Genomic DNA, 26,064 nt, shown 5'->3' on the forward strand with positions numbered 1-26,064 from the left:
ACAGATTCTTTTGAAAAGTTTGCTCAGCTTTCTCTCAGTAAGCCACCAACAGAAACACCCCCCACAAAAAGAAGTGGCAGCTTGCCCAGTATGCGCAAGGCCCTGGGTCCCATTGACAGCACCAAGTGGAAGGACAATCTATAGTGTTTCCCTAAAATAAAAAAATTAAAGAGAAAAAAATCAATACCAAATGACCAAAATGTTTTATTTGACTAAATTCAGATTCATGCATAAGCATGGCACACTACCTCTCTCTCACTTTTCAGACTTTGGCAATTTAAAAAAAACAAAAAAAAAACAAAAACCAAAAAAACCCCTAAACCAACCAACCAAGCAGCCTGTATAGAACAGTAAGGACGCCAAGGACGAGGAGTCTACAGCTTTACTGTAGGATATATATACACACATATGTACATATGTATATATTTCTGAAAGGCCTCTCCTCTGTTGGCCATGTCAACTCTCAGGTCACAGTCAGAAACATGACTTCTGAGTCACTTCTTCACCTCTCCAAGGTCTTCAATGCTGTCATCATCTACCTGTAAGACACAGGTAAAACAACTTCATGAATTGTGGCAAAAAGTAAGAAAGAAAGGAAGTGACTTGTTTTAAAAACTTGCATCTATGGGTAATGCATCCTATGCGCTTACCTCTGGCCACTTTTCCTGAATGACATCGATGATGTCATCTGTGAAGTCTCCCTGAATGATGATCTCATCCTCCCCTGTTACTGAGGCACCGCAGGAGAATTTTTGAGCAAAAAATCTTTGTGCTTCTTTGAGATCAATTTCTGTTTTGGTTTGTTTGTTTGTTTTAGAAAAAGAAAGGGGAGAGCTTAATTGGAATTGTAAAACAAAGGTATTTCTTCATTTTGAATTCCATCTATATTTTAAAACCATTTAACAGATGGTCTTAATGACCCCCTACCCCAGGAATAACTAAAACTACTATACGCCATACGCAGAGCTCTTAACGTGTATGTTCAAGGTCATATAGTCCCAGGACGTAAAACAGCATCCTCCACGCTATTCCATCACATAGTAAGACCAAAATGGCTGCGTATGGTAACTCACACCTTTAATGTCAGCACTCAGAAGGCAGAGGCAGAAGGATCTCTGGGTTACAGGCCCGCCTGGTCTACACAGTGAGTTCCAGGACATCCAGTGCCACATAGAAAGACCATGTCTCCTAAGACTGAACCCCCAGTGAACTAGTCTATGGGGGGAGGGCGGCAATGGGGGGAGGGTTGGGAGGGGAACACCCATAAGGAAGGGGAGGGGGGGGGTTTTGCCCGGAAACCGGGAAAGGGAATAACACTCGAAATGTATATAAGAAATACTCAAGTTAATAAAAAAAAATAAATAAATAAATAAAAAAAAGAAAGACCATGTCTCAAAAACAAACAAACAAACAAACAGGAACATCTAACTTTCAAGCATCACATTCATGAGGCTTAAGCTCTTTCCTAGAAAAGCTGAAAACAGAGAAGCAGACCTTTATATTTAAGTGCAGGTGCCTTGACTCTGCACTCCTCCTTCCTGTTTTAGCTTCCCACATGGCAGGATTACAGGTTTGTGCCATCTCAACAGTTTAAATCTAGCAGTGAAGGGCTTTGAACAAACCTTCACACTGTTACCCACCTTCCCTCACCTCTAATTGTCAATTCCTAAAGATGGGCTAGTTTTCAACCTCTCACAAAAGACTGGTAGAGAAATAGGAGCAGTCCTGGGCAGTTTTGAATTTTATCTACCCTCGGCACTCTACAAAGATCCAAGCAGTAATCCCTTAGAAGACCTGGGCACTACATACCTGCAACCCCAGATACTTAAGAAGCTAAGAAGTAGTTTGAAGTCAGTCAAGGTAACACAGCAAGATAGCATCTCAAAAACAAAAGCCAAGCAAAAATCAGCAAAAAAAGGTGAGGGGAATGTGTTAGTGTTTTCTACAAAAGACTTTAAATGCTAATTTTTTTTTCTTTTTCTTTTTTTCGGAGCTGGGGACCGAACCCAGGGCCTAGCGCTTGCCTACCACTGAGCTAAATCCCCAACCCCTAAATGCTAATTCTAAAATCAGCTAAAAATGCAAGACCAGGGGCTGGAGATCAGATGAGTAAGACAAGTCCTTGCCAAGGACTCTTTGGGAGGCCCTCACTTCAGTCTCCACATAAACTAGGCGGGGTGGTGCGCTCCCAGAACCCAGGACCTAGGGGTGGAAGCAGGAGACTCAGAAGTTCAAGGACATCTTTCATTACTAGCAGAGCCAGCCTGAGACATTACAGTTTCAGTCTTTTTTTCTTTTCTTTGTTTTTGTTGTTGCTGCTGTGTTTCTGAGGCAAGGCTTCACTATAAAGCCCTGGCTGCACTAGAACTCCCTATGTAGTCCAGACTGGCATATGCCTGCCTCTGCCTCCTGAGTGCTGGAATTAAAGGGGTGCACCACCTACCTGGCAATCCTGCCTTTAAGACAACACAGAACCGTAAAGCAACAACAGAGAACACCACCAGACGAGCTGGACAAGGCACGTGCCTATATTCCCACATCTAGGAAACAAGGTAGGTAGACCGCCTGAACTGGACAGCAAGTTCTAAGCTAGCCTGGGCTACAGAACAAGGTCTTCTCTAAAAAAAATATTTTTTAGAACAAGAGCTAGAAAGATAGATTACTCAGGGTTAGGAACATTGTCTGCTCTTGTAGACGCGCTGGGTCTGATTCAAAGTATAAAGCACCCAATGGTGGCTCTCGACTGCCTGTGACTCTAGTTTCAGAGAACCCGGCACCCTCTTGCATCAGACAGAACATGGTACACGGACATGCCTGTGGGTGAACACCCATACATATTAAAAAGAAAATGCGAAACCTTCTTTAGTATCTTTTGGCATATAGAAATATACGGATGGAAGCTGGGGATACAGTTTCCCCAAATGACAAGAACAAGCAGAGAGCGGAGCTGTGACATTTCATGAACAGACTCCAGTTTATACATCTAAGCCGATACATATACATCTAAGCATATACATCTAAGCCGAGGCTAAAAACAAAGAAACAAACTAAATCTCAACTCACCAAAAGTTGCAAGGCCACACACTCTCGTCACGTATTTCTTCTTTGCTCTGGGGATTTTGGCTATCGTGACCTTCTGTGGTACTGTCTTCTTCTTCTGTTTTATTTGACCTCTTCCACCTTCATTAAGAAAAAGCTCACATCAATGGCTTCCTTCTGCACAGTTATAAAACACTACACAATACTGAGTCTTCTGCTTTGTTTTAAAGTTCTTTTATAATACAAAATTACCCAGGCTACTTATCCAATAAACATTTATCAACTGGTACCTACTATGTGCCTGGCACCACACCACACTAAGGACCGAGGGTGCAAAGATAAACAGGACACAGTTCCCATCCTCCTGACTCACAGTCTATTAAACTGAGAGGTGGTGGAGGGGTGTTAAACCAGACATGGTGGTGCAGACCTATAGTGTCAGCACTCAGTTCAAGTCCAGCCTGGCCTGTTTAGTAAGACCACAACCAATGGGTCTGTGGATTTGTTATCAAGTAAAGGTGCTTGCTGCCAAGCCTGATGACCTGAATTCAAACCCCAGAACCCACATGATAACAAGGAAAGAACTGGTTCCTGTAAATTGTCCTCCAACCCCCACACATTTATATAACCTTCCACATACAATAAATATATACAGTTGTTTTGTTTTTCAATACAGGGTTTTTCTGTACAACCTAGGCTGTCCTGGAATTCAGAAATTCACGTGACTCTGTCTCTTGAGTGCTGGGATTAAAAGTGTGAGCTGCCTTCACCCAACACAATAAATAAATTAAAAACAACACCACCACCACAAAAACAGGAAATGTTTCCTAAAGGAAGTGACCTCTAAGTGAGTATTAAAGAACAGAGTATTCAGGAGAAGACAAATGGCTGGACAGGTATAAGACACACATGTATTCAGTCCAAGAGAAAAGACACTACATCTAGGAAGCAGCACAGTGTATCTTACTGGAGAATGCTTAAGGGTACGTAGCACAGGACGTTAGAAGTCAGTATGGAACTGGAGCCAAGCTCAGGCGTGACTACACTGGGCAAAGCAAAGTCACTGAAGAGAGAAAGAATGAAAGATTCACAGTTGTGGCGATCATGTCAGCTGTAGTGTGAAGGGTGGGTCTATGAGAGTAAAGTGGGAAGAGAGGCAAATACAGTTCCTGCATTCACTCCAGCAGAAACTCATCAAAATAGAAACCCAATGTGGCATCCGTAACAGCTGCTGGTCAGAGTAGGGGTGGGGGTGGGGGTGAGCAGGTTTAGGACTATCAAAGAGCAGAGCCCAGCCCAGCTCGTGGGTTTCCAGGTTAGATGACAAGATGATTGTGCTACCTCTGCCAAAAGGGGGACAATAAGAGATCAATTCAGGACTCAGTCAGTTTAACTTTGGAAGCGCTTCCGACGTGGTATCTGTGGGGACCATGCACATTTCCAGCTTCACAGGGGCCAGATACAGAGGTATAGATTTAAGAATGACAGGTCTATACCGTAGCACACGTTAGAGACAGGACAGAGAGTAAAAGGGTAAGAGGACCTAGGACAGGGCCTGGGAAGTCATTTTAAGGGACACCTGCCTGGAAGAAGAGTCTACACAGACAGACAAGCCAGAGGATTCACAGCAGAGAGGTTCATGTGCTCTGCCTATTTAGCAATACCAACTCTCATGACCTTTACCACAGTTTCAGTTCAGTTTAACAGTGAAGGAAAGGTAGAAATACTCCTGGCAGAGATCTCTCTTGAAGTAGCATGTAGAAGGCCTTAGATTCAATGCCCAGCACCAGGGGAAGATAGGGGAGGGCAAAATCTTTAAAATAGGCTGGAAAAATGGCTCAGCGGTTAAGCACACTTGATGCTTCTAAGATGACCCCAGGTTTGGTTCCCAGTACCCGCCCGACTGCTAACACCTCCATGTCTCCAGTTTCAGAGATGTGGCTCCAGCTGTTTATCTTCCATGGGCAAAGCATGCCTATGGTGCACACACATGCGGGCAAAACACCCACACACATAAAATAAAGATAACTCGAGAAAAAAAAAGTATGAGCTGATTTTAGTCACAAAACAGCGAGGAAGAGGCGGATAGGGGACGGATGCTCCGGCGTAAAGACTGTCTTAGAGGGAGAGCGTTTTGTAAGTAACATTTCAACAGAGAGGAGCCTGCAGCAGGCTGGCTGCATCTTAAATGCACATAGGGCAAACATGCATGTACTCTGAGTAAATTTTGTTTCCCCTTTGAGACAGGGTCTCTCTGCATGGCCCTGGCTGTCCTGGCAACTCACTGAGATCCACTCACCTCCATCTTCCAAGTTTTGAGGTTAAAGGTGTGTCCCACCGTGACCAGCTAGGTTTTTCTTTTTTTGGAGACAGAGTCTCATTATGTAGCTGAGGCTGGCCTGGAATTCCCAGGAGTCTGCTGGCCTTAGTCTCTTAAATACCAACATTGCAAGCGTGAGCCGCCACGCCTGGCTCGTCAGCAGGCGGATGCTCTTCAGCTCACAGCCCTATTCACTCTCCTATCGTCTATGAAGGGAAGGGGTGTTTGCATAAATCAAAAGTGGGCTTGGCCTTACCTCTTTTTTGTTTTTTCTTCTCCTCCTCTTCCCCTACTGGTCCTTGGCCTTCACTAATTCCAGTTTCTTGTTTGGGTGAATTTTCTGGATAGAATAATGAAACAGAAAAGCATGAACATCATTTTATACGAATATATATATATATATTTTTTTTTTTGGTCTGCTCTTTTTTTTTTTTTAATTAACTTGAGTATTTCTTATATACATTTCGAATGTTATTCCCTTTCCCGGTTTCTGGGCAAACATCCCCCTCCCCCTCCCAACCCTCCCCCCATTGCCGCCCTCCCCCCATAGACTAGTTCACTGGGGGTTCAGTCTTAGCAGGACCCAGGGCTTACGAATATATTTTTAAAAAGGAAAAAAAAAATCACCTGTTGAGGATGTGGCTCAGGCTTGAATGCACAAAGCCCTGGGTTCTGCCCCACTTTAATTCCAGCACTGAGGTAGAGGGTAGAGGCAGGAGGATCAGAAGTGCAAGGCTTGGATGTTTGGCTTTCCAAGTGTGTCTGTGGCAGGTGTCTCCTCATTCCCAATAAACGCTATCCTACGACTGCTGATTGTCTGTAGTACTTGAGAATTCTCTACTGCTACCAGATTTTTTCCTGTTTTTTAAATTATTTAACTGACAAAGAAAAGAAACCTGATCAAAACCTCTAGACTGTATCATTTTTGGGGAACTTGTCTTGGATTTCTATTTTTTTATTTTTTATTATTTTGAGGACTACTAACAGAGGCATCTCTTACTAGTAAAAGGCTGCCAATAAGCCTTGTACAGGATTCTCATGTTTCTGCTACACAATCCCGCCAGCTAAAAAGTTATGCCTCATCCTATTAAAAGTTTTGTTAACCAAGATGTCAATTTTTTTTTCTCATTAACCTTATATCTTAAGGTTCCCCATAAGATTACAATCAAAGAAACTCAATGGCCAACTTAAATTTTTTTTTTTCTATTTGCTTTTTATGGTTTTTGAGAGAAGGTTTCTGTGTAGCCTTGGCTGTTTTGCAACTCAATGTAAATATGGCTGGCCTCAAACTCAAGGATCCACTGGCTTCTGCCTCCCAAGAGGTGGGATTAAAGGTGTGTACCACCATGCCCAGTTTACTTCTTGAACTCTTAAAGCTGACAAATGGCTTCCTCCATAGTGTACATCTTATGGCAGACACTGGTGGCAGAAAAATCAAGAGTCTCAAATTGACACGGAGCCTGCCAAGGATTCCTTAGATGGTTCTCTTCCTCTAATAAAGGCAAAGCTGCCCCAGACATTTTCCCAACTACAGTCCCAGCAGGAATCGCAGCACTAACAGCCCCACGTTTTATGTTACAGATGCTACCTCACTCATGGCAGGCTCCACAGATACACACCATCACCAAATGGGTGCCTCATGCCCTAGATCTCTGCCACTGGTAAAGTTTTATTGTGGCACCTTACATAGACTCCCCTCTGAGGCACTGGGACTGCTACCCACAGCCTCTTCCCTGAGTCCCCTAGGAGCAGTTAGGGTGACTTCTGAGAGAAGGGAAGGAGAAATCAGGAATTAAGGAGACTCCCCACTAGCAGCCCACATGGTGGGCTGTCTCAGCAAGTTCAAGGCCGGCTCAGGACATGCCTTGCAACAGTTCTAGGCCAACAACATCCTTGCTTTCTTCAGACTGACCAACCCAAAATTAGGCGAGTCAAAAGTCCCCTGCTCAGTATTGCTGAGGTCATTTTTTTTCTGTGTCCACTGCATTTGTGGGTTCCTTCCATCTTCCCAATAAACTCTTCGGCTGTCAGAAGAAACAAAACAAAAGCTACACACACACACACACACACACACACACACACACACACACACACACACACACACAAATAAAACATTCAAGGATCCTCAGCTGCATAGCCTGCCTGTCTACAAAACCAAGCAGGGCTGCACTACTGCGATGGCTCAATGGATAAGGCACTTGCTTCAAAGCTTCACAATGTGAGTTTCTTCCCTGGAACAGCAGATTCCACAAACTGTCTTCTGACCTACACACACACAAACACACCTCTCTCACACAGACACATTCAGATACACACTCAGATACACACTCCTATGTAACACTAAATGTTTTTAAAATTCACTTCTGAACATAAGGCAAGCCACTAGCTGATTAAAGTACCTAAAATGCAAATGGCTACAGCCCACTCTAATGAAACTAAACTCTAAAGTGTCATAGTAAGTGGCTACCTGTCCTTCAAAGGCCAGGTACTAAAGACTGAGCCCTCAAGAAGGTATCCCTGTTTTTAGGGGTGGGGCACGGGGTTGCATCAAGTCAGAAGCACCATGGTCTAGAAAGAGACAGTCATTGGGGGCTTCACCTAGGTGACAATGGGAGCCAGTCTCTTCCTTTCATTTCCCCAATCGTGAATGACTCCTGCTACCTTAGCACAGGTAGAGCAACAGGGCCACAGCAAAGGGCTGAGGTCATTAGGATTAGTCATGGACCACATTAGCCTTTTCTCCCTATAAGTTTATTGTTTTAGGTCTCTTCTATAGCGATGGTAATAAAGAACAAAATTATTAAGATTTGGTATTGGACGGACGAATGGATGGAAGGATGGGTAGACGGACGGATGGATGGGTAGATGGGTGGGTGGGTAGGTGGGTGGATGGATGGATGGATGGGGTGGGTGGGTGGGTGGATGGAAGGATGGGTAGATGGGTGAGTGGATGGGTGGGTGGGTGGGTGGATGGGTGGATGGGTAGATGGGTGGGTGGGTGGGTGGACTGATTCTGCCCTCAATCTCGTATCTACTAGCCGCTGAATACTGGAATTAAAGGTGAATATCACTTCACTTGGTTTAGGATGTTTGTTTGTTTTTCCAGACAGCATTTCTCTATGTAGCCCTTGCTGTTCCAAAACTTACTTTGTAAACCAGGCTGGCCTCGAACTCAGAACTGCCAGTATCTGCCTCAGGAATAATAGGATTAAAGGCATGGGCTATCAAACTAGGCTAGAATTTTTTTTTCCAGATAGCATAGCAGATCAGGCTAGCCTGGACTACCTAGTGAAATCTGTTTCAATATAAAACAGGGCTAGAGAGATGGTTTAGAGGTTAAGAGCATTTGCTGCTTTTGAAGAGAGTTCAGTTTCCAACACTCACATCACGTAGCTTCTAACTGTTAATTCCAGCTCCAAGGGGATCCTGCCACCTCTGGCCTCCTCAGTCACCTGTACATAACCGTGCACACACCTAACTCAAAAAAAAAAAGTTTAAACAAAACAAAACAAAACAAAACAAAACAAAAACAAAACAAAGCCAGGTATGGTGATTCAGGCCTTTAATCCCATCACTTAGAGGCAGGTGGATCTCTAAATGACTAGACAGCCTGGTCTCTGTTGTGAATTCCAGGACAGACAGGGCTACATAATGAAACCATGTCTCAAAAATCTAAAAAACAGAACATAAAACACCTCACAAGCCTGTGCCTCAGCCACTCAGGTAGCAGGATTACAGGATGCACCACTATGCCTAGTTCACAAATCATGATTCTTTTTTTTTTTTTTAAAGATTTATTTATTTATTATATATAAGTACACTGTAGCTGTCTTCATATACACCAGAAGAGGGCATCGGATCTCTTTACAGATGGTTGTGAGCCACCATGTGGTTGCTGGGATTTGAACTAACTCATGACCTCTGGAAGAGCAGTCGGGTGCTCTTAACCGCTGAGCCATCTCTCCAGCCCACAAATCATGATTCTTTTTTAGCCTCGTGGAAGGGAAGTACAACACTCAGATCAAAATTTCTTATGGGCTACAGACATGGCCTAGCAAGTAAGGGCAGCTGCTCTCCCAGAGGAGCTAGGTTTGAGAACCAGCACCTGCATGGTGGCTGTATGATTGTGACTGTAACTCCAGCTCACAGGGACCCTACACCCTCCTCTGGCCGCCACAGGCACCAGGCACACATGGTGTGCACAGACAAACATGCAGGCAAAACATCTATACACATAAAATAAAAATAAAATCTCAAAGTAATAATAAAAAAGGAAAAAAAGGAAGCTTCTTTCTCTTTCTTTCTTTCCTTTTTTTTTCTTTTCTTTCTTCCTTTCAACATTTATCAAGTTCTGGCCAGTCAGAGTTATGGTGAGACTGTCTCCAAAACAAAACAGAACCCGTATCGTTAAGATAGAAACAAAAATACCATATAAACGACCTGTTATTAACGTGGCAGCTGCAGTAGAGAGCCACAGGGATAAAACAAAGGACTCAATAAAATGTCAATGTTCATAAAAGAAACCAGCCTTGTAGCCAATTGGGGAGGAACTGTATTTAGCCAGAAGCACAGCGGCATATCCCTGTATCCCATGATTTGGGAAGTGGGCGCAGGAGGATAGGGAGTTTGAGGCCAGGCTTGATATACAGTGACTCGTGGGCTAATGAGACCATGTTTCAAAAAGAAAAAGATGATCAATTCATTTCTCATTAAAGTACTTAAATTATAAAGCTGACTTGCTGCCCCACAAATGAAACAATAGTTCCTTCACGAGTTCTCATCTTCCTCAGAGACCTGCCAGTCAGACACCTAGTTTCAGACCAAGTGCCTCCCAGGACTCATCCTGTCAGCGGCTATCTCAACTCGCTGCCCTTCAGTTGGAGCGGAAGCACTTCGGCAAACACACTTCTCCAAGTCACAGTCACGGTCTAGGCAGGCGATGCTCAGGGCCAAAAATGCAAGGGCTGATTACAAGACAAGGCTCAAGCGTTGTTCCCAAGGAAGAGACTAAGTACGTGACTGTTACTGCAAAGGCCTTACTTACCAAGAACAAGGGGTTTGCTCCATGGAAATATGAAAACTGAGCAGCAAAGCGAGGACACCATGGGACGAACTAGAGTGGAATAGGCCTGCTTCCAGCCTTGGCTTTGTCTTGTTCCAGCTACTACCTTTGTTTTACCAAGCTTATGAGAGGCCATCACAGGAGCTAAGAGATGTCCTCCTGTCTGTGACACTCCAGCACCACCAATCCCACTCTGAGATACCTGAACCTAAACTCTATATTCTATATATTAAACTCTATAATCCCTCTTCCTCATCAACGTGCTGTTCAAAACAGTTCTCTGACCACTTCTTACCGCGCCCCCACCACTGATGTCATTCTCAGTCTTTGTTGTCTCACTGAAATAAGGTGTCACTACAGCACCTGGTCTCCGACTCTCTGGTTATCCGGACCGGCCATGAATCTGCACAGCTGTCAGGTGTGGTCTTCTCACCTTAGTCACTGAGATTATACACCAGTACCCTACTCCCAACCTCCCCAGATATTTTTAAGACTTATTTATGTGTACATACATGTATGTGTGTAGATTACAGGACTGTATGGAGTTGGTTTCCTCCTTCCACTTCTATATGGATTCCAGAGAACTGCAGGTCCCCTGGCTTATGCAGCAAGCAGCTTTACCCACAGGCCACCCCCCAGGCCACCTTGCCAGCCTGAGACAACTCATTTCCCCATTCATTCCTGCTCACCACTGTCTGGACACTATTGATTTGTTTCCCCTTCAAGAACTGGTTCCCACTGATTTGTCCTCAGGCCCTCAAACAGCATATGGCATCTATATGCTCTTGATAAATGTAAATATACCCAACTGTGGTGGAATATGCCTTTAATCCTAGCACTCTAGAAAGAGGCAGGTGAATCTCCGTGAGTTCAATGCCAGCTAAGGCCAGATAGTGAGAGCGTGTCTTAAAAAACAAATAAAAATGTGAGTATGTATTTGTTCCTAAATCATTCACTCTGATACCAGTTGATATAAAGATCCATCTGCTCTCAGAATTCAAAGTTTTAAAGGTAACGGAGATTGGTGATGTTTCACAATATCCTGTAAGAGGTCTCTCTTATCTTCTTGTCAGGACTAGGAATTGAAACAGGGCCCTGCACATACTAAGTAGGCACCCTACCACTAAGCTGTACCTACAGTCTCTTTTCCCTTTGTAGTCGGGGTCTTGAGACACCCAGCTGTCTTGACATCACTGTCCAACCACAGCCTGCCATAAAACTGGGCAGTAGGCCTTCACCACTAGGGCCAGCAAAACTTTCTTTTTTGTTGTTGTTTTTGTTTTTAAGAATTATTTATTTCATGTATATGAGCACACTATAGCTGTCTTCAGACACACCAGAAGAGGGCAGCAAGTGCATTACAAATGTTTGTGACCCACAATGTGATTGCTGGGAATTGAACAAGAGCAGTGAGAGCTCTTAACTGCTGAGCCATCTCTTAAACGCCCCCAGCTAAACTTTCTTATGTTTAAAATACCCACGTGTATTTGTTCAATACAATTCTAACTTAAAGGAAAAAAAAAAAAACAGTATTTAAAACAAGAAAAAGGTCCATACCTACAGTAAGTTTTGCAAATTCATTTGGAAAATTCTTCTCTAGCCATTGTCTACATTTAGCAACATCAGGCATATATTCACAGTACTAGAAGAGAAAAAAAACCAATTAAGAAATCATACATTTCAATCAGTACAATTTCATTAAAAACCATCCCACATACTCCCTACACAAAGAATAATAAACTACACACACTCTTTCTGTCTCACTGTGTGGCCAGGGAAGCCTCTAAATCTAAATCCTCTGGCTTGTGGAGTGCTGGAATTCCACGTCACCAGGCTCAGCCTCACCTACCTCATCCTCAGGAAATCTGAAATTCAAGTAGGAAATATCCCATAAGAAATAAAAACCCAGACCAGGACCTCCCCAGGACAGCTGTTTCCTTCTCCATCAAGCAGAAGGGTCGGTCATTGGAAAGAGTAACAGCCAGGTGCAAGGCATACATAGGCCTGTAAGCCCAGCACTCAAGAGGATCAGGCCAAGGACTGTGAGGTCAAAGCCATAAACCACACAGTGAGGCCACCTAGTCTGGGAAACGAGAGGGAGGGCAGGCCTTCTACAGAGCTTGGCTGAAGGAAGCCTTATACAGTTACTACCCCTCATTCTTCTTCGACTCAAGCATGTACACCTTGGCTTTCAAGTTATTTTGCTTCCATCATCTGACCACTCACGAATTCCACACAAAAATCTAAAACCTACAGCCAAGAGATGCTCAGCAGTTAAGAGTATTTATAGCTCTTGCAGAGGACCTGGATTTTGGTCCTGGCACCTACAATCAACCATCTGTAACTCCATTTCCAGTGAATCCATTGCCTTCTTTGACCTAAGGGCACTGTGTGTGCACACAACACACATAACTCATGCAGGTACATGTATGTAAAAAATACATAACTATTTTTTATTTAATTTTTTTAGAAAAAAGGACATCTGTAGTCACAGCTACTCAGGAGGCTGCGGCAGGAGGATTGTTTGAACACGTGAGTTCAAGGATAACCTGGGCAACATAGTAAGATCCTCCAACATTCATTCATTTTTGGTTGAGACAGTTTCTCTGTGTAGTAAGTACTGGTTGTCCGAGAACTCATTCTGTTCTTGAGGCTGGCCCCAAAGGATCCGATTGCCTCTGCCTCCTGAGTGCTAGGATTAAAGACCTAAGGTGAGCACCTGGCTAAGACCCTGATTAAAAAACAAGCAAGTAACAGTGCATGGATGACTTGGAAACCTAATCTGTAAGATAAAATTATTCTGATCCAGGATCAGCAAGATGGCTCAGTGAGCTCATGTGCTTGCCACCAAGCTTGCTTGAATTTGATACAGGAACCCACAGGACAGGAGAGAAGTGACTCCAGTTGTCTTCTGATCTGCACAAGTGCACTGTGGAACATGTTACGCACGCACGCATGCACACATACACACAAAGTATTCTGATCCAAAGTTCACTAAGAGAATTGAAACACTATCAAACGACAGGAAATGAAAAACAAGTTCTTAGATTAGCTCTGACGCCAAGAGTCATCTCATATGCAGGGAAAAGAGAGAACCCCCACCCACCGAGCAGGACTTACCTCTGTTGGTAACGAGCAGACTAGATGGAGAGAAAAAAGACGAGAGGTCAGAACCATGGAACACAGGCCTCCTAACTACTTTCTAGCTGATAGAGCACTTCATCTGCTCCTTTCAGCGATTCTCTTTCTCCTTTTTTAAAGTCACCTATGTGTCACCACCTCTTCTATTTCTCCATCAAATATTCTACTTGAGGGTGTTCCCTCTCTTAACACTCCAAGAACTCTGATTATCTGCCAGGCAGCACATGCTAGCTTCAGTTTCATGGCCTTGCTGCCCAGCCTCTGGGGTGCTGAGGTTACAAGCATGCGCCTGCTTGTCTGCCTTCACCAGTTTCTCTACCACTTACTTTTCAATATTGCTCTGTAGGTTTCCAAGGTAAAAAGATACACAATTATTTTAAATGACAATAGTCTGACATTTTGATCTGAAGACAATAGTCAGTTGACATAATATCAAACTTTTAAGTTGAGCTCTTCCTCAAGACAACTGCGTATTACTCACATCTCTGCATGAGACACAATGGCACAGAGCAGAAGCACAGAATATGTCTTCTAAATAAACTCGAGCTGTTCTCTCAATCCCTGCTAGGTCTCTAGCCGAGAGCTGAGACCAGTGTCCTCTAACTCGTATCTTGGTCCGGGGCTGGAGAGGTGGCACAGCACTTTAGCACACCTATGCTCTTGCAAAGATGGGAGTTTGGTTCTCAGCACCTGTATCAGGCTCACAACCATCTGTAACTCTAGCTCCAAGAGAGCTGGTGCCCTCTTCTGGCATCTGTGAGCACCCACGATGCAGCATAAACACAGAGACTCAAATAAAAATAGAGAAAGAGACAAAGAGACAGAGCCACACAACACTACTGCCCAGGCTAGGCTGGAAGTCCTGGTCTCAAAAGATCTTGCTCAGTTTCCCAAGCAGCTGGGACTATAGGTTCATACCATGTCACTACATCACTCTTCTAAAGCCCCGTGTAGTTCTGACAAAATCTTACTATAGGCGGGTCGTTGACTAAGCTTACCTCTTCCAATTTTAATCCTGCTGCCAGTAGTGAAGCCACAGGAGAACATAGCTTTTTTGCTCAAAAATCTTCAGTGACCTACAGCAGCTAAGAACCAAGTCCCCACACTTTGGTCCTGGACCCCATTGTTTCGATTTCTGCTCCTACTTCGAAGATCACTATCAAGCACACTGCAATACCTGCCAACGTGCGTTCCCCATCCTTTCCTACCCTTTTCCTGCTCGTCTACCTGGCCTATCTGCTCTCTGTCCCTGCCTGAATTCTACCTTCCCTCCAATTCCTACCAACTGTGCTCACCTCTACCGTCTCCTCCAACTCTCTGCAACAGGAAGAACCTCTCCCCTTCCCCACCACTGTGACTGTCCCAGATGTGTATATCGCTTCCCTCTGCTACCAATTACACCGTATACACCCCCCTTGCTGACGGCCACTCAGTGTAAGTTACATGTGGAGACAGCCAGAGCCTTGCTGTTTTCCAGTCCTTCCCAGAACCTAGTGCAGCAGCGTATGCAGATGTACCATGTCAGTTACTGAGTCACTGTGACATGGACCCCAGCAGGAATGCCATGGCCTTCCTACCAAGCTAGCTGATGAAGCCCATCACCGTAACATGCTAATGCAGAACTCCAAATGTATCTTTTGTTGCCTCTGCCCTACAGGCCTGGCTTACTAAGCCTGGCGCCACAGAAAACACACTGTATCATTGACTCACATAGGTGATCAATAAAACCTATTGTGTCACAAGAAACTATCCCATACTACCTATGAGCCGGGGCTGCACAGAGCCCATTTCCTTGTCCCCTCCTTACTGCACTCTTCAGAGACCCTTCCATCCCTGACTCCCGATTTATAGTTGCATCAGTGTTAGTTAACTCAGTGTTTTCTATTCCCTAAGTGATTCTCTCCTTTCACCATGTAGGCTCCAAGGACTGAACTCAGGCCATTAGGCCTGGTGGCAATCTCCTTTACAAGTGAGCCCAGTACTCCCAAGTGTTTCTTACACATGTAGATCTCAAACTCCCTGGAGTTTAGAAGCACCTCTTCCCTTAGTATCTGTAATACCAGTATAAAACTCAGGGAGGGAAATGAAAAAAAGCACATGTTTTCAAATAGGCCAAGACTGGGAACAGAACAATTTGACAGGTAAAGACACTTGCAGTCAGTCTAAGCCTGATTACCTGAGATCAATTACTGAACTCCTCAAAGGGGGGGGGGGGGGTTTAACTCTCCAAAGTTGTCCTGAGCTCTACACTCACACATACACAATAAAATGAAAATAAAAACAGTAACAAAAGATTAGAAACTGCTCATTACTGGGACAGAATCAATAGTGTCACCTTTTCAAAAGTTACTTTAGAGGATTATACATCAGTTGATTGTTTCTCTAACCCAGGAAACTCTGAGCTTGACCCTTACTTCACACTCCATAAACTGGAACAGTGGCATACAGCTGAAGCCAGTGCTCAGTAGGCAGAACAAGATGATCGCAAGTTCAAGGTCATCATCATCTATATAGCAAGTTCAAGGACAGCCTGGGCTACACGACCTTTTTTCTCCTTAAATCTAGCAAAGGGTGGTGATGCACACCTTTAATACCAGCAGCTGGGAAGCAGAGGCCAGCCTAGAGTACACTGAGTTCTTGGCCAGACAAAGTTACATGGTAAACCCTATCTTAAAAACAAAAAACAGGGGTTGGGGATTTAGCTCAATGGTAGAGCACTTGTATAGCGAGCACAAGGCCCTGGGTTCAGTCCTTAGCTCTGGAAAAAAAAAATAATAAAAAAAACAAAAAAAGAATACTTTAAGGTGACACAAATGGGCTGGAAAAGTAGGGCTGAAGAGCACAGACACCAGGCTGCGGACACCACCCACAGACAGGTACGTGTACCGTAAACGAAAACAAAGTAAATCCACGAGTTAAAGACATGACTCAGTGGTTAAGAACATGAACTCCTTTTCCAGAGGACAGCATTTTGATTCCCAAAACTGATATGATGGCTCTAACAATCTATAACTTTAGTTCTAAAGGATTCAATGCCTTCTGGCTCTGTGAGTGCCAGACAATGAAGTGTTACAAAGACATACACATAAGTACAACACCCATTCATACACATAAAATCATGAATCAATGAATGAATCAATGAATGAATGAATAGCAAGCAAACAAGGCCTCAAACTCAGAGATCTGCCTGCCTCTGCCTCTTGGATGCTGGTACTAAAAGTGAGTTGTGTTTTGTTTGTTTTTTGTTTTTTAAGATAGGGTCTTACTCTGTAGCCCAAGCTGGCCTCAATCTTGCAACACCTTTCCTTTCTCTGCCTCTACATGCTGGAACTGCAGACCCCGCCACCATGCCCTGCTTGATCTCATAGAGTTTATTATGTGTGTACACAGGCAGATGTGCTGTAGCTGTTCAAGAGTTGGTTCATGGAGCTGGAGAGATGGCTCAGGGGTTAAGAGCACTGACTGCTCTTCCAGAGGTCCTGAGTTCAAATCCCAGCAACCACATGGTGGCTCACAACCTTCTGTAATGAGATCTGACGCCCTCTTCTGGTGTGTCTGAAGATAGCTACAGTGTACTCACAGACATAAAATAAATAAAATCGTTAAAAAAAAAAAAGAGTTGGTTCATTACTTCCACATTGTGGGTCCAGGGGTTCCAACCAGATTGTAAGACTCCCCAGCAACTGCCTTTGCCTGCTGAACCATCTCAAAGGTTCAATGGTTGTTCTTTTCAATTGAAACTTTTTTCCATAAAATATATCTCATCACAATTCCCCTTCCCCAAGCCCAACAGTTCTTAACTGCATTTGGCAAACAAGCTTTAAGAACTATCTTGAAGCTAGGAGTGGTGGTACATGCCTTTAATTCCTACTCGAAACCTAGGGATCTCTGAGTCGAGGCTAGCCTGGTCTACGGATAAAGTTCCAAGACAGCAAGGGCTACACAGAAAAACCCAGTCTTAAAAAAAAATAATTTTTTTGAAGAAAAAAATTATGGGCTGGAGAGATGTGATCTGATGCTCTCTTCTGGTGTGTCTGAAGACAGTGACAGTGTACTCACATACATGAAATAAATAAATCTTAGGAAGGAAGGAAGGAAGGAAGGAAGGAAGGAAGGAAGGAAGGAAGGAAGGAAGGAAGGGAAGGAAGGAAGGAAAGAAAGGAGGGAGGGAGGGAGGGGGGAGGGAGGGAGGGAGGGAGGAAGGAAGGAAGGAAGGAAGGAAGGAAGGAAGGAAGGAAGGAAGGAGAAAATTATGAGCTAATAGTAGAAGCAGAGGCAGGAGAAGCTCTGTGACTCCGATGCCAGTCTGGTCTGTACGGTAAGCTCTAGGCCAGCCAGGATACATAGAGACACCCGGTCTGAAAAACACTATATTGAATTAATCATCTGTCTTTAAAAAATATATATATATATTTTGGTTTTGCTTCTTGTTTTTGAAACTAGGTCTTACTCTGTAGTTTTGGCTGGCTTGGAACTTGCTTGTAGACCAGGCCAGATTGCTTTTGTCTCCTGAATGCTGGGATTAGACATCTGCCACCATGCTGGGCTCATCTACCTTAATATGTCCTCTTTTTTTCCTCATCTCGCAAACCTTAAGACACAAATCTCTAAATCTTACAGAAACCAGGTAACTTGCCTAGGGCCACATACCTAGGAAGTATTTAAGTCAGAAAGCATACTCTAGCCCATAACTTCTCACAACCAATATCATAGCAAAACTCAATCAATTAGTTCTATGTGATTTCTTCCTTTCTACCTTCTGTCCCTTCCCTTCCTTTCAAAAGTTTTGAGACAGAGTATACTATACATAGCCCAGGCTGGCCTGGAACTTTGAGATCTTCAGGCCTAAGCTTTATGAATGCAAGGATTACAATGTGTGTTCCTTTAAATCGAATTTAGAGAACAAATTTGGAGGTCAGGCCTTTCGGCAAGCATGCTTTCCCCGAGCTACCCTGATGGCCCCTTAGGAAGCCAGCAAACATGTCTAGACTGTGTTCCTTCCTTTCCTAAGCACCTCCCACTATCTCTCAGGAGGCCATTATAACTTTCTCAGAGGCCTTGGCAGAAGTCTCTGGTTCGTGATAGGGTCCAGGGCTGAGGCCACAGGAGTATTTTATTCATGGAGTGAAGACCAAAGGCAAGGAGTGAATGCTTAACACCAAGATGAGCCACTTGGTCAACGACATGAGAACCAAGTCTCTAGAGACCTTTTCTCCCCGCCCTTGAAGGGATCAGAATATTGACTTTCCCTGGGGACAGCCCCTATGGATCAGTGCTGAGGCAGAAGCACACTCAGGAGACCAGAGTCGAGGCATTTCCTGCTCCTGGCGACTACGACAGTCACACGGTCTGAAGTTAGCTCCAAGGGTAGCTATTGCCATCCAAGCTTTCCACCGTCCTCACACAGAGAGGTTACCGAGGGTGCAGGAACTACACACCCCATAAAAGGAACAGGCTGCTGTAGCCTTGTGCTGGTTTATCTCATCTCCACCAAAAAGGCCATTGGCGCCACCTTGGCTTCTATGTCCAGGAAGCTGATACTGACATTGACCACTGTACTTCAGTCAAGACTACACAGCCACCTCATCAACTTCGCCAAGGCCAGCTTTGATTCTAAGCTACCTGACCCTCTGGAAAGAGACCATGTTTATTAAAATCTCCTTATCAGGAGCTTACAGACTGTCTTGTGAAAACTCAAACAGAATCTCCATGCAGAGGACCCAGCATTTAACCATGGCTACCACATAGATTCTCTAAAATAAAGTTAACCAACTTTAAAGTTAACCTTACTATTCTACAGAAGACCCAGGTTTGATCCCTAGAACCCACTTGGTGGCTCAGACCACCTGACACTCCAGCTCCAAGGGATCCAATGCTCTCTTCTGACCTCCATGGGTTCCTGCACACATGTGGTGCAGACATACACTCAGGTATACAGACAAACCCATTTAAAAAAGCAAGATGGTATATACCTTTAATCCCCACACTCTGAGCAGAGTCAGGTAGATCGAAGTTCCAGGCTGACCAAGACTACCAAAAACTAACAACAATAAAAAACAAGTGTATGATGACTAGAGACAGGGCCTGCCTTTCCTTGGTGATGGAGCCTCGGGACAGGGAGCATGTTTCTGGAGAGGCTGAGGCCCAGGACCACAGCCCCCAACACTGGGGAGGCCGAGAATCCACAGTGCTTGTTACCCAGCCAGTCCAGCTCATTAGGAATGCCGGATTCAGTGAGAGACCTTTTCTAAGAAACAACACAACGGAGTGAGTGAGGGGGTCATCCGACTCTAACCCCTGGCATCACAAGCACACATAGCCACGTCCACACACAAACACATATACACACATAAAAACCCCATCATATTATTCAAACCAGACTTTCCCAAGACTGTCACGCTACGCATCACTCCGACCTCATCTCTATGTACTCTTTAACCAACACCCTCCCTGTACTGTAAGACTTGAAAGCTGCTCAAGGAGCTCATGGGTAAAGGTATCTGATGCCAAGCCTGAGGACCAGCATTCAATCCCAGGATCCACATGGCAGACATAACTAAGGCTCACAAAAGGTCCTCGACATCCACACATGGACCATAACACAAGTACACGTAAGAAGCACAAATGAAATTAAAATGTAATGGGGCAAAAAAACAAAAAAACAAAACAAAACAAACAAACAAACAAACAAACAAAAAACCCAAAAACCTGTTCAAGATTCTAGTCCCACATCAAGCTCCCCTCACCAGATCCCTCCTCACTCCAGTACTGGGACTGAACCTAGAGGTTTTGAACTTTCTGGACAAGTGCTGTGCCACTAAGTAACATCTCCAGGCCCTGCCTCTCCTCCTAACATTTCACTTCCTCAGCTTTTCCATACTTCTAATAACCCATGGGTCCTCACTAGGCCCACCCCTCTTCAACTAAGAATCCACCCAACCACAGAGACATTTGGGGGAGGTAACAGGACCAAATGTGAAGCTGTCAATACTGGGTATAAAAAAAAAAAATAAAAAATCAGTGAGCAAGTCACTCCAACACTTGCCTCCACAATAAAGGACTCGGAGAGGGTAATCCGCATCTAGCTTGGCACTGTTCTTCGTATCAGCCCCGCTGGATTCAGAAATGTCAGTAGCCATCTCACAAACCTGGAAACAAAACGACACAACTTCACGATCTGGGAGCTCGACCCCGTAAAGCGGCACTGGGGTGCAGTCTTAGCTTTCACCATGGATCCCTGAACACCAAAGCGGTTTTGATTCTATTAAAAAAAAAAAAAAAAAGGACACGAGTCTCATTAGATTCACTAATGATCAACTGCAGGCTTATCTACCTGGTCCAGGGGTTTACAAGGCAGCAAGAATAAATGGGCCATGAAGGCTCAGAGTTGGGGGCAGGGGCAAAAGGGACACCAGAGGAAAAGAGGAAGCGGTAGGGGGCAAATAATTGGGGTGGGTGACTTCTACAAAGACCGGGCAGGTCTGAGGTTGATATGGGAGGGATGCAAAACTGCAGTTAAAGGTACAGACATCTCTCTGCAGGACAGGGGCGAGTCACTCGAGGGTGCCCAGAATGCAAGGTGCGGCGACAGCAAAATACCGAAAGAGACCGAGCCAGGGGACGAGAATGGAAGTGCCACGGCCTGGAGAGATAAAATCGGGCCAGGACCAGGAAAAGGACCGGTAGCCCATAGGGAGGCTGAGGCTAAGGGGAGATCCCGGGAACGCCACAGGAGGCCCCCATGTGGGCGGGCGTGGAGACGCTCGGCCCGGCCCCCTTCCTTCAGGCAGCGCCTCGGCTGCCCTTAAGACGCTCCACCAGCTCCTCAGAAGCCACAGCAGCGCGAACGCTCGTTACCCAGCCGGTCGCACAGCCCCCGCCGCCTCCGCTCCCGCCAGCTGAAGCGACACATGCAACTCCTCTTCCCGGCCACAGCTGCCCGAAATCCGTCTGCTGGGCACGCTCGCGCGAGACAATAAGCCTTTATCGCGATATCCCGGCGGCCGCTAGGCGGATGTCGCGAGAAGCCTACGTGCTGGGGGAGGGCGGGGCGAAGAGGGAGGAGCATGCGCCCTGCGTTGAGCCTGGGTGAGGGGGCGGGACCGAGTTGCGTAGAGGCGGACGGCCAGTAGGAGGCGCACGCTACCTATGAGCAAGAACGAGCGAGCGGCTCTCGGTGTTCCTGCGCAGTGGGGCGTGGACTGGACGGGCACAGAGGCTCTTGAGTCACAGGTGACTCCCTGTTAGTGATGTGGGGAGCCTTGCCCCAGTGTCTGGGCTACATCCTAGAACCCCGACTAACCACTAGCCTGATGCATAAGTCACCCCTCGGCGGAGAGACTGTGGCTGGATGAGACATTGGGTTTTATTTCATTACGATTCCCTAAATAGGAATTACTCGTGCAAAGCTCATATTAATTACTGTTCAAATTTATATCATCAGGCTGACAACTATTTCCATATACTCCTTTGTGCATATCTCACCTTCTACGTGTTCTATACTGGAATTTTTCCATCCTGTCTCAGGATTTCTGGTTTTAACCACAGACGTCCTTGTTTAAGTTTTGCTTCCTTGTTTTTATTTTGGGGAAATCCCTCCATCTGCATCCTCAGCCCAAGTCCCACTTGTGAAACAAGAATGACACTGGGACAACTTTCAGAGCTCTGGTAGGAAGACAGTTGCTCTTTTGGTTAACATCGCCTCTGTCACATCCACAAAATTCACCTTCTCCAAATCCAGCTTCATTCACAGCCACTGCTGCGATCCCTTTAATTTTCTGCTTATAGCTTATTTTGCATGAACTAAGCTACCTGACATATGGCCCCATCTCTGGCATCGTCTACAAAGTTTAAAGCAGTTGGCCTGTAGCTCAGCGGTAGGTCATTTGCCTTGAATGGACAAGGCTCTGGATTCAATCGACAGACTGGAAATAAAAAGATTACACAACAAAAATGTACATTTTGCTGAGCATGGTAGTATGCATGTTAATCCCAACAACACCCAGAAGGCAGAGGCAGGTGGATATCAGCCTGGTTTACAGAACGAGTTCTAGGACAGCCAGGGCTAAACAAAAACCCTCTCTTTAAGTGTGTGTGTGTGTGTGTGTGTGTGTGTGTGTGTGTGTGTTTACCCAGACCTGGCCATCTATGCCTGTAGTTTAAGCAACCGAAACAGGAGGATTGCTGAGCTTGAGGTCACCCAAGGCTACACAGTAAGACCTATGTTTAAAAAAAAAAAAAAAGGAAAAAGAAAAGCACACCGTGACGCAGGGCTTGGGGTGGGGCCCAGTTGGTAAGCACGAAGACCTGAATCAAATCGCTAGGATCCATGTTCAAAGCCAGGCATGGAGACCAGTGAGCTAGCTTAGTGAACAGAGGACCAGCCGCACAACCTAGCAACCGGAGAGTTCGGTCCTTGGAACACACATAAAGGCCAGAGGTGAGAACCAACTCCACAGAGCTGTCCTCTGACCTCCACATGTATGCCGTGGCACTCCCAACCATAGAAAACCCCGATAGACTAGACAAGCAAACAGACATTTAGAGCCAGATGTGGCGCTGCATGTTACAATCCCTGTGCTGCAGAACTGGAGACAGGAAGACCCTTGGGGTTCACTGAGCACCCAGACTATGCTAGTTGGGAACTCCACTGCCAAGAATTCTGTGATGCCCCACCCACTCCAAATCTAGCCGCTACGCACAGCCGTGTAGCCACGCCCACTCAATAATACCTTCCCACAGGAAACGAGTTTGCAGAATTCAGTTCTCTTTTGCTTTGCACGATTACATGGTGGTTTTGGTTTTCCGCTGGACAGTTGGCACTAGAACCCAAATTTGTCTTTTCTATCATAACATACGGCGTGAGCTTTTAGGTGTTTACTGTAAGTGCCGCTGAGCAGGTGGGAGAATCTTTCTCAGAGACCTGAGGTCTTCCGCTCAAGCACAGCCCTACTCGGGTCTGGGAATGTAGTTCAGTTGGTACGGTCTTTGCCTAGTAGGCAGAAAGACCTGGGGTTCAAATCCCAGCACTGTATAAGCCAAGTGTGTCGGTATGCCCTGGAGTTCCAGCACCTGAGAGAGAGGCAAGAGGGTCAGAAGTTCAAGGCTGGGCTAGCGAATTGGCTCAAGTGCTTAAGAGTATTTGCTTCTCTTCCTGAAGACTGGATTTCCATTGCTAACACTCAGGCTGGGCGGCTTACAAATGCCCATTAACTCCAGGACAGTTTCTGAACGCAGGCAGCCGTACACAGATAAACACAAATGATTAAAAATAGGCCTTTAAAGAAAATAACAGGGGCAGGAGAGATGGCTTAGTGGTTAAGACCGCTGACCGCTCTTCCAGAGGTCCTGAGTTCAAATCCAGCAGCCACATGGTGGCTCACAGCCATCTGTAATGGTATCCAATGCCCTGTACTGGTGTGTCTGAAGACAGTGACAGTGTACTACTCATATACATAAAATAAATAAGGGGTTGGGGATTTAGCTCAGCGGTAGAGCACTTGCCTAGCAAGTGCAAGGCCCTGGGTTTGGTCCCCAGCTCCGAAAAAAAAAGAAAAAAAAAATAAATCTTTAAAAAAAGAAAAGATAGCTATCTACTACGGCATCTTCATGCTAATATATGCTTTCGATAGCCTGGTCCTGGTGGTGCACGCCTTTAACCCCAGCACTCAAGAGCAGAGGCAGAGGCAGGCAGATCTCTGTGAGGTCAAGGCCAGCCTGGTCTACGTTGTAAGTACCAGGACAGCCAGGGCTGCATAGTGACACCCTGTGCCAAAAGAAACAAAACTCCTAGTGTTCCTTCCTCGCCACCCCCACCTTATACTATTTCTGGTGTTTCACAGTTGCACAATACTGATGCGAACAGAACTGGCTCCTGTCCACAGATATGCAAAGGAGTCTCAGTCGGAAAAGCTGGGGTTGATCCTCTGTGTGGTGATATCAGGTATCATGTAGTTTCTCACTTATATTGAAATTCATCTCAGCCTTTCTGATGGCTGTGTATATAGGGTTATAAATATAGCTGTGTACACACACACACACACACACACACACACACTGGTTTTCTTGAGGGGTTTTTTGTGCTTTGGTATATTTTGTATTTATTTATTTGTTGCTTTTTTTAAGTATATATTTTTTAGGGGTTGGGGATTTGGCTCAGCGGTAGAGCGCTTGCCTAGCAACCGCAAGGCCCTGGGTTCGGTCCCCAGCTCCGAAAAAAAAAAAAAAAAAAAGAACCAAAAAAAAAAAAAAAAAACACCAAGCTCCTCTCCATTGAAGTATTGAGGTTTGGTCTTGCTGTCCACTGTAATGCTAAGGGTGAACCCACCAGACCTGGAGTCAGCACATAGACCCAAGAGATGCTATGTGACCCTGCCCCAAGTTATTTCTGATTGACAAATAAAGATGCCAACGGACAATAGCTGGGCTGAAGAGATATAGGTGGAGTTTAAGATTCCTGGGCTTGAGGTTGGAGGAGACCTATGAGGTGAGGAGAAGGTGAAGGAAGGAAGGAGAAACTGCCATGGGTTAGGTGAGCCATAAGAATGTGGCCCTGAGGGCTGGCCAATTGGAGTTAAGAGCAGCCCAGATAAAACATAGTAAGTAATAACTCAGGGTTATCAATAGCAAAATATACACTAATACCATGGAGGATAGATACCTGTCTCGCTCTTGGGCTATTTAAGGCTTATCGTAAATTAAAGGCTGCGTGTGTCCTTTATCCGGGAACTGAATGATCAGGGATTGGGATTAATAATCTCAACAACATTGAAGAAAATCGATCGACTTTCCTTTCCCAGCAGCAATTAAATGTCAAGGGCTCCTTAGCTGGGACTGGGACCCGGTGGCCACCTCCCTTCCTCCATGCTTGAATTTTGTCTGGCTTAAGCAGAGGAAGGTAATGAGTCAGCCTATTTAGGAGCGAGCATTCCCAGGCCTTCTTTTCCCACATTCTCCAGTGGTGGGTCTCTGTTGATTGCCACCATCTACTGCAAGACGCACCTTCTCCAATGAGTGCTGATCCCTGCGTGTAGAATTAATTCGTTTCACCGTTAAGTTCGTTTGGCAGGATAGCAGTCGTAGGCTTTCCCCTAGGGTCCATGGCATATCTAGCACAGGTTCTTGGCCTCAGTGACTGTCGAACATGGGTTCCATTTCACTGGGTAGGCCTTCAGGCCAGTCGAAAAGTGACTGGTTTTTCCCTTACTGCTCATGCCACCATAGCACCAGGGCATATATCTTATAAGACAGGTCAGCGTCGCAGCTTGCAGGGTTCTTAGCTGAGTGGGATTGGTAATTACTCATCTCTTCCAGTAGTGTACGCAGCCCATTTTCAGTGGTGCCATCCCTGGGCTGGTGGTCTCGAGTTCTGTAAGAAAGCAGGCTGAGCAAGTCAGTAAGCAGCACCCCTCCACGACCTCTGCACCGGCTCCTGCCTCCAGGTTCCTGCCATGTTTTTAGTTCCTGTCCTGACTTCCTTTGACAATAAAACATAAGCCAAATC

General features: G+C 45.3%; 1 protein-coding gene across 3 annotated transcripts; it reads right to left on the minus strand.

The window, feature by feature from the left end:
- Positions 1–180: 180 nt before the first annotated feature.
- Positions 181–22,955, minus strand: Denr (density regulated reinitiation and release factor). Of its 3 annotated transcripts, none has more exons than XM_039089758.2 (8): positions 22,823–22,955; positions 20,608–20,710; positions 13,542–13,561; positions 11,979–12,063; positions 5,616–5,699; positions 3,064–3,180; positions 651–790; positions 181–539 (listed from the first exon to the last, which is right to left on the minus strand). In XM_039089758.2, the coding sequence occupies exons 2-8, from the start codon at positions 20,699–20,701 to the stop codon at positions 495–497; spliced, it is 585 nt and encodes a 194-aa protein (XP_038945686.1). In that variant the 5' UTR covers positions 20,702–20,710; positions 22,823–22,955; the 3' UTR covers positions 181–494. The 3 variants fall into 3 exon arrangements, with proteins under 3 accessions (XP_038945686.1, XP_038945687.1, NP_001108518.1); NM_001115046.2 differs by lacking the exon at positions 22,823–22,955 and adding an exon at positions 21,420–21,488 and having other exon boundaries at positions 369–539; XM_039089759.2 differs by lacking the exons at positions 651–790; positions 22,823–22,955 and adding an exon at positions 21,420–21,575 and having other exon boundaries at positions 365–539.
- Positions 22,956–26,064: the final 3,109 nt, after the last annotated feature.

This window comes from Rattus norvegicus, chromosome 12, assembly GCF_036323735.1.
Source record: "Rattus norvegicus strain BN/NHsdMcwi chromosome 12, GRCr8, whole genome shotgun sequence".
Lineage (NCBI taxonomy): Eukaryota > Metazoa > Chordata > Mammalia > Rodentia > Muridae > Rattus > Rattus norvegicus.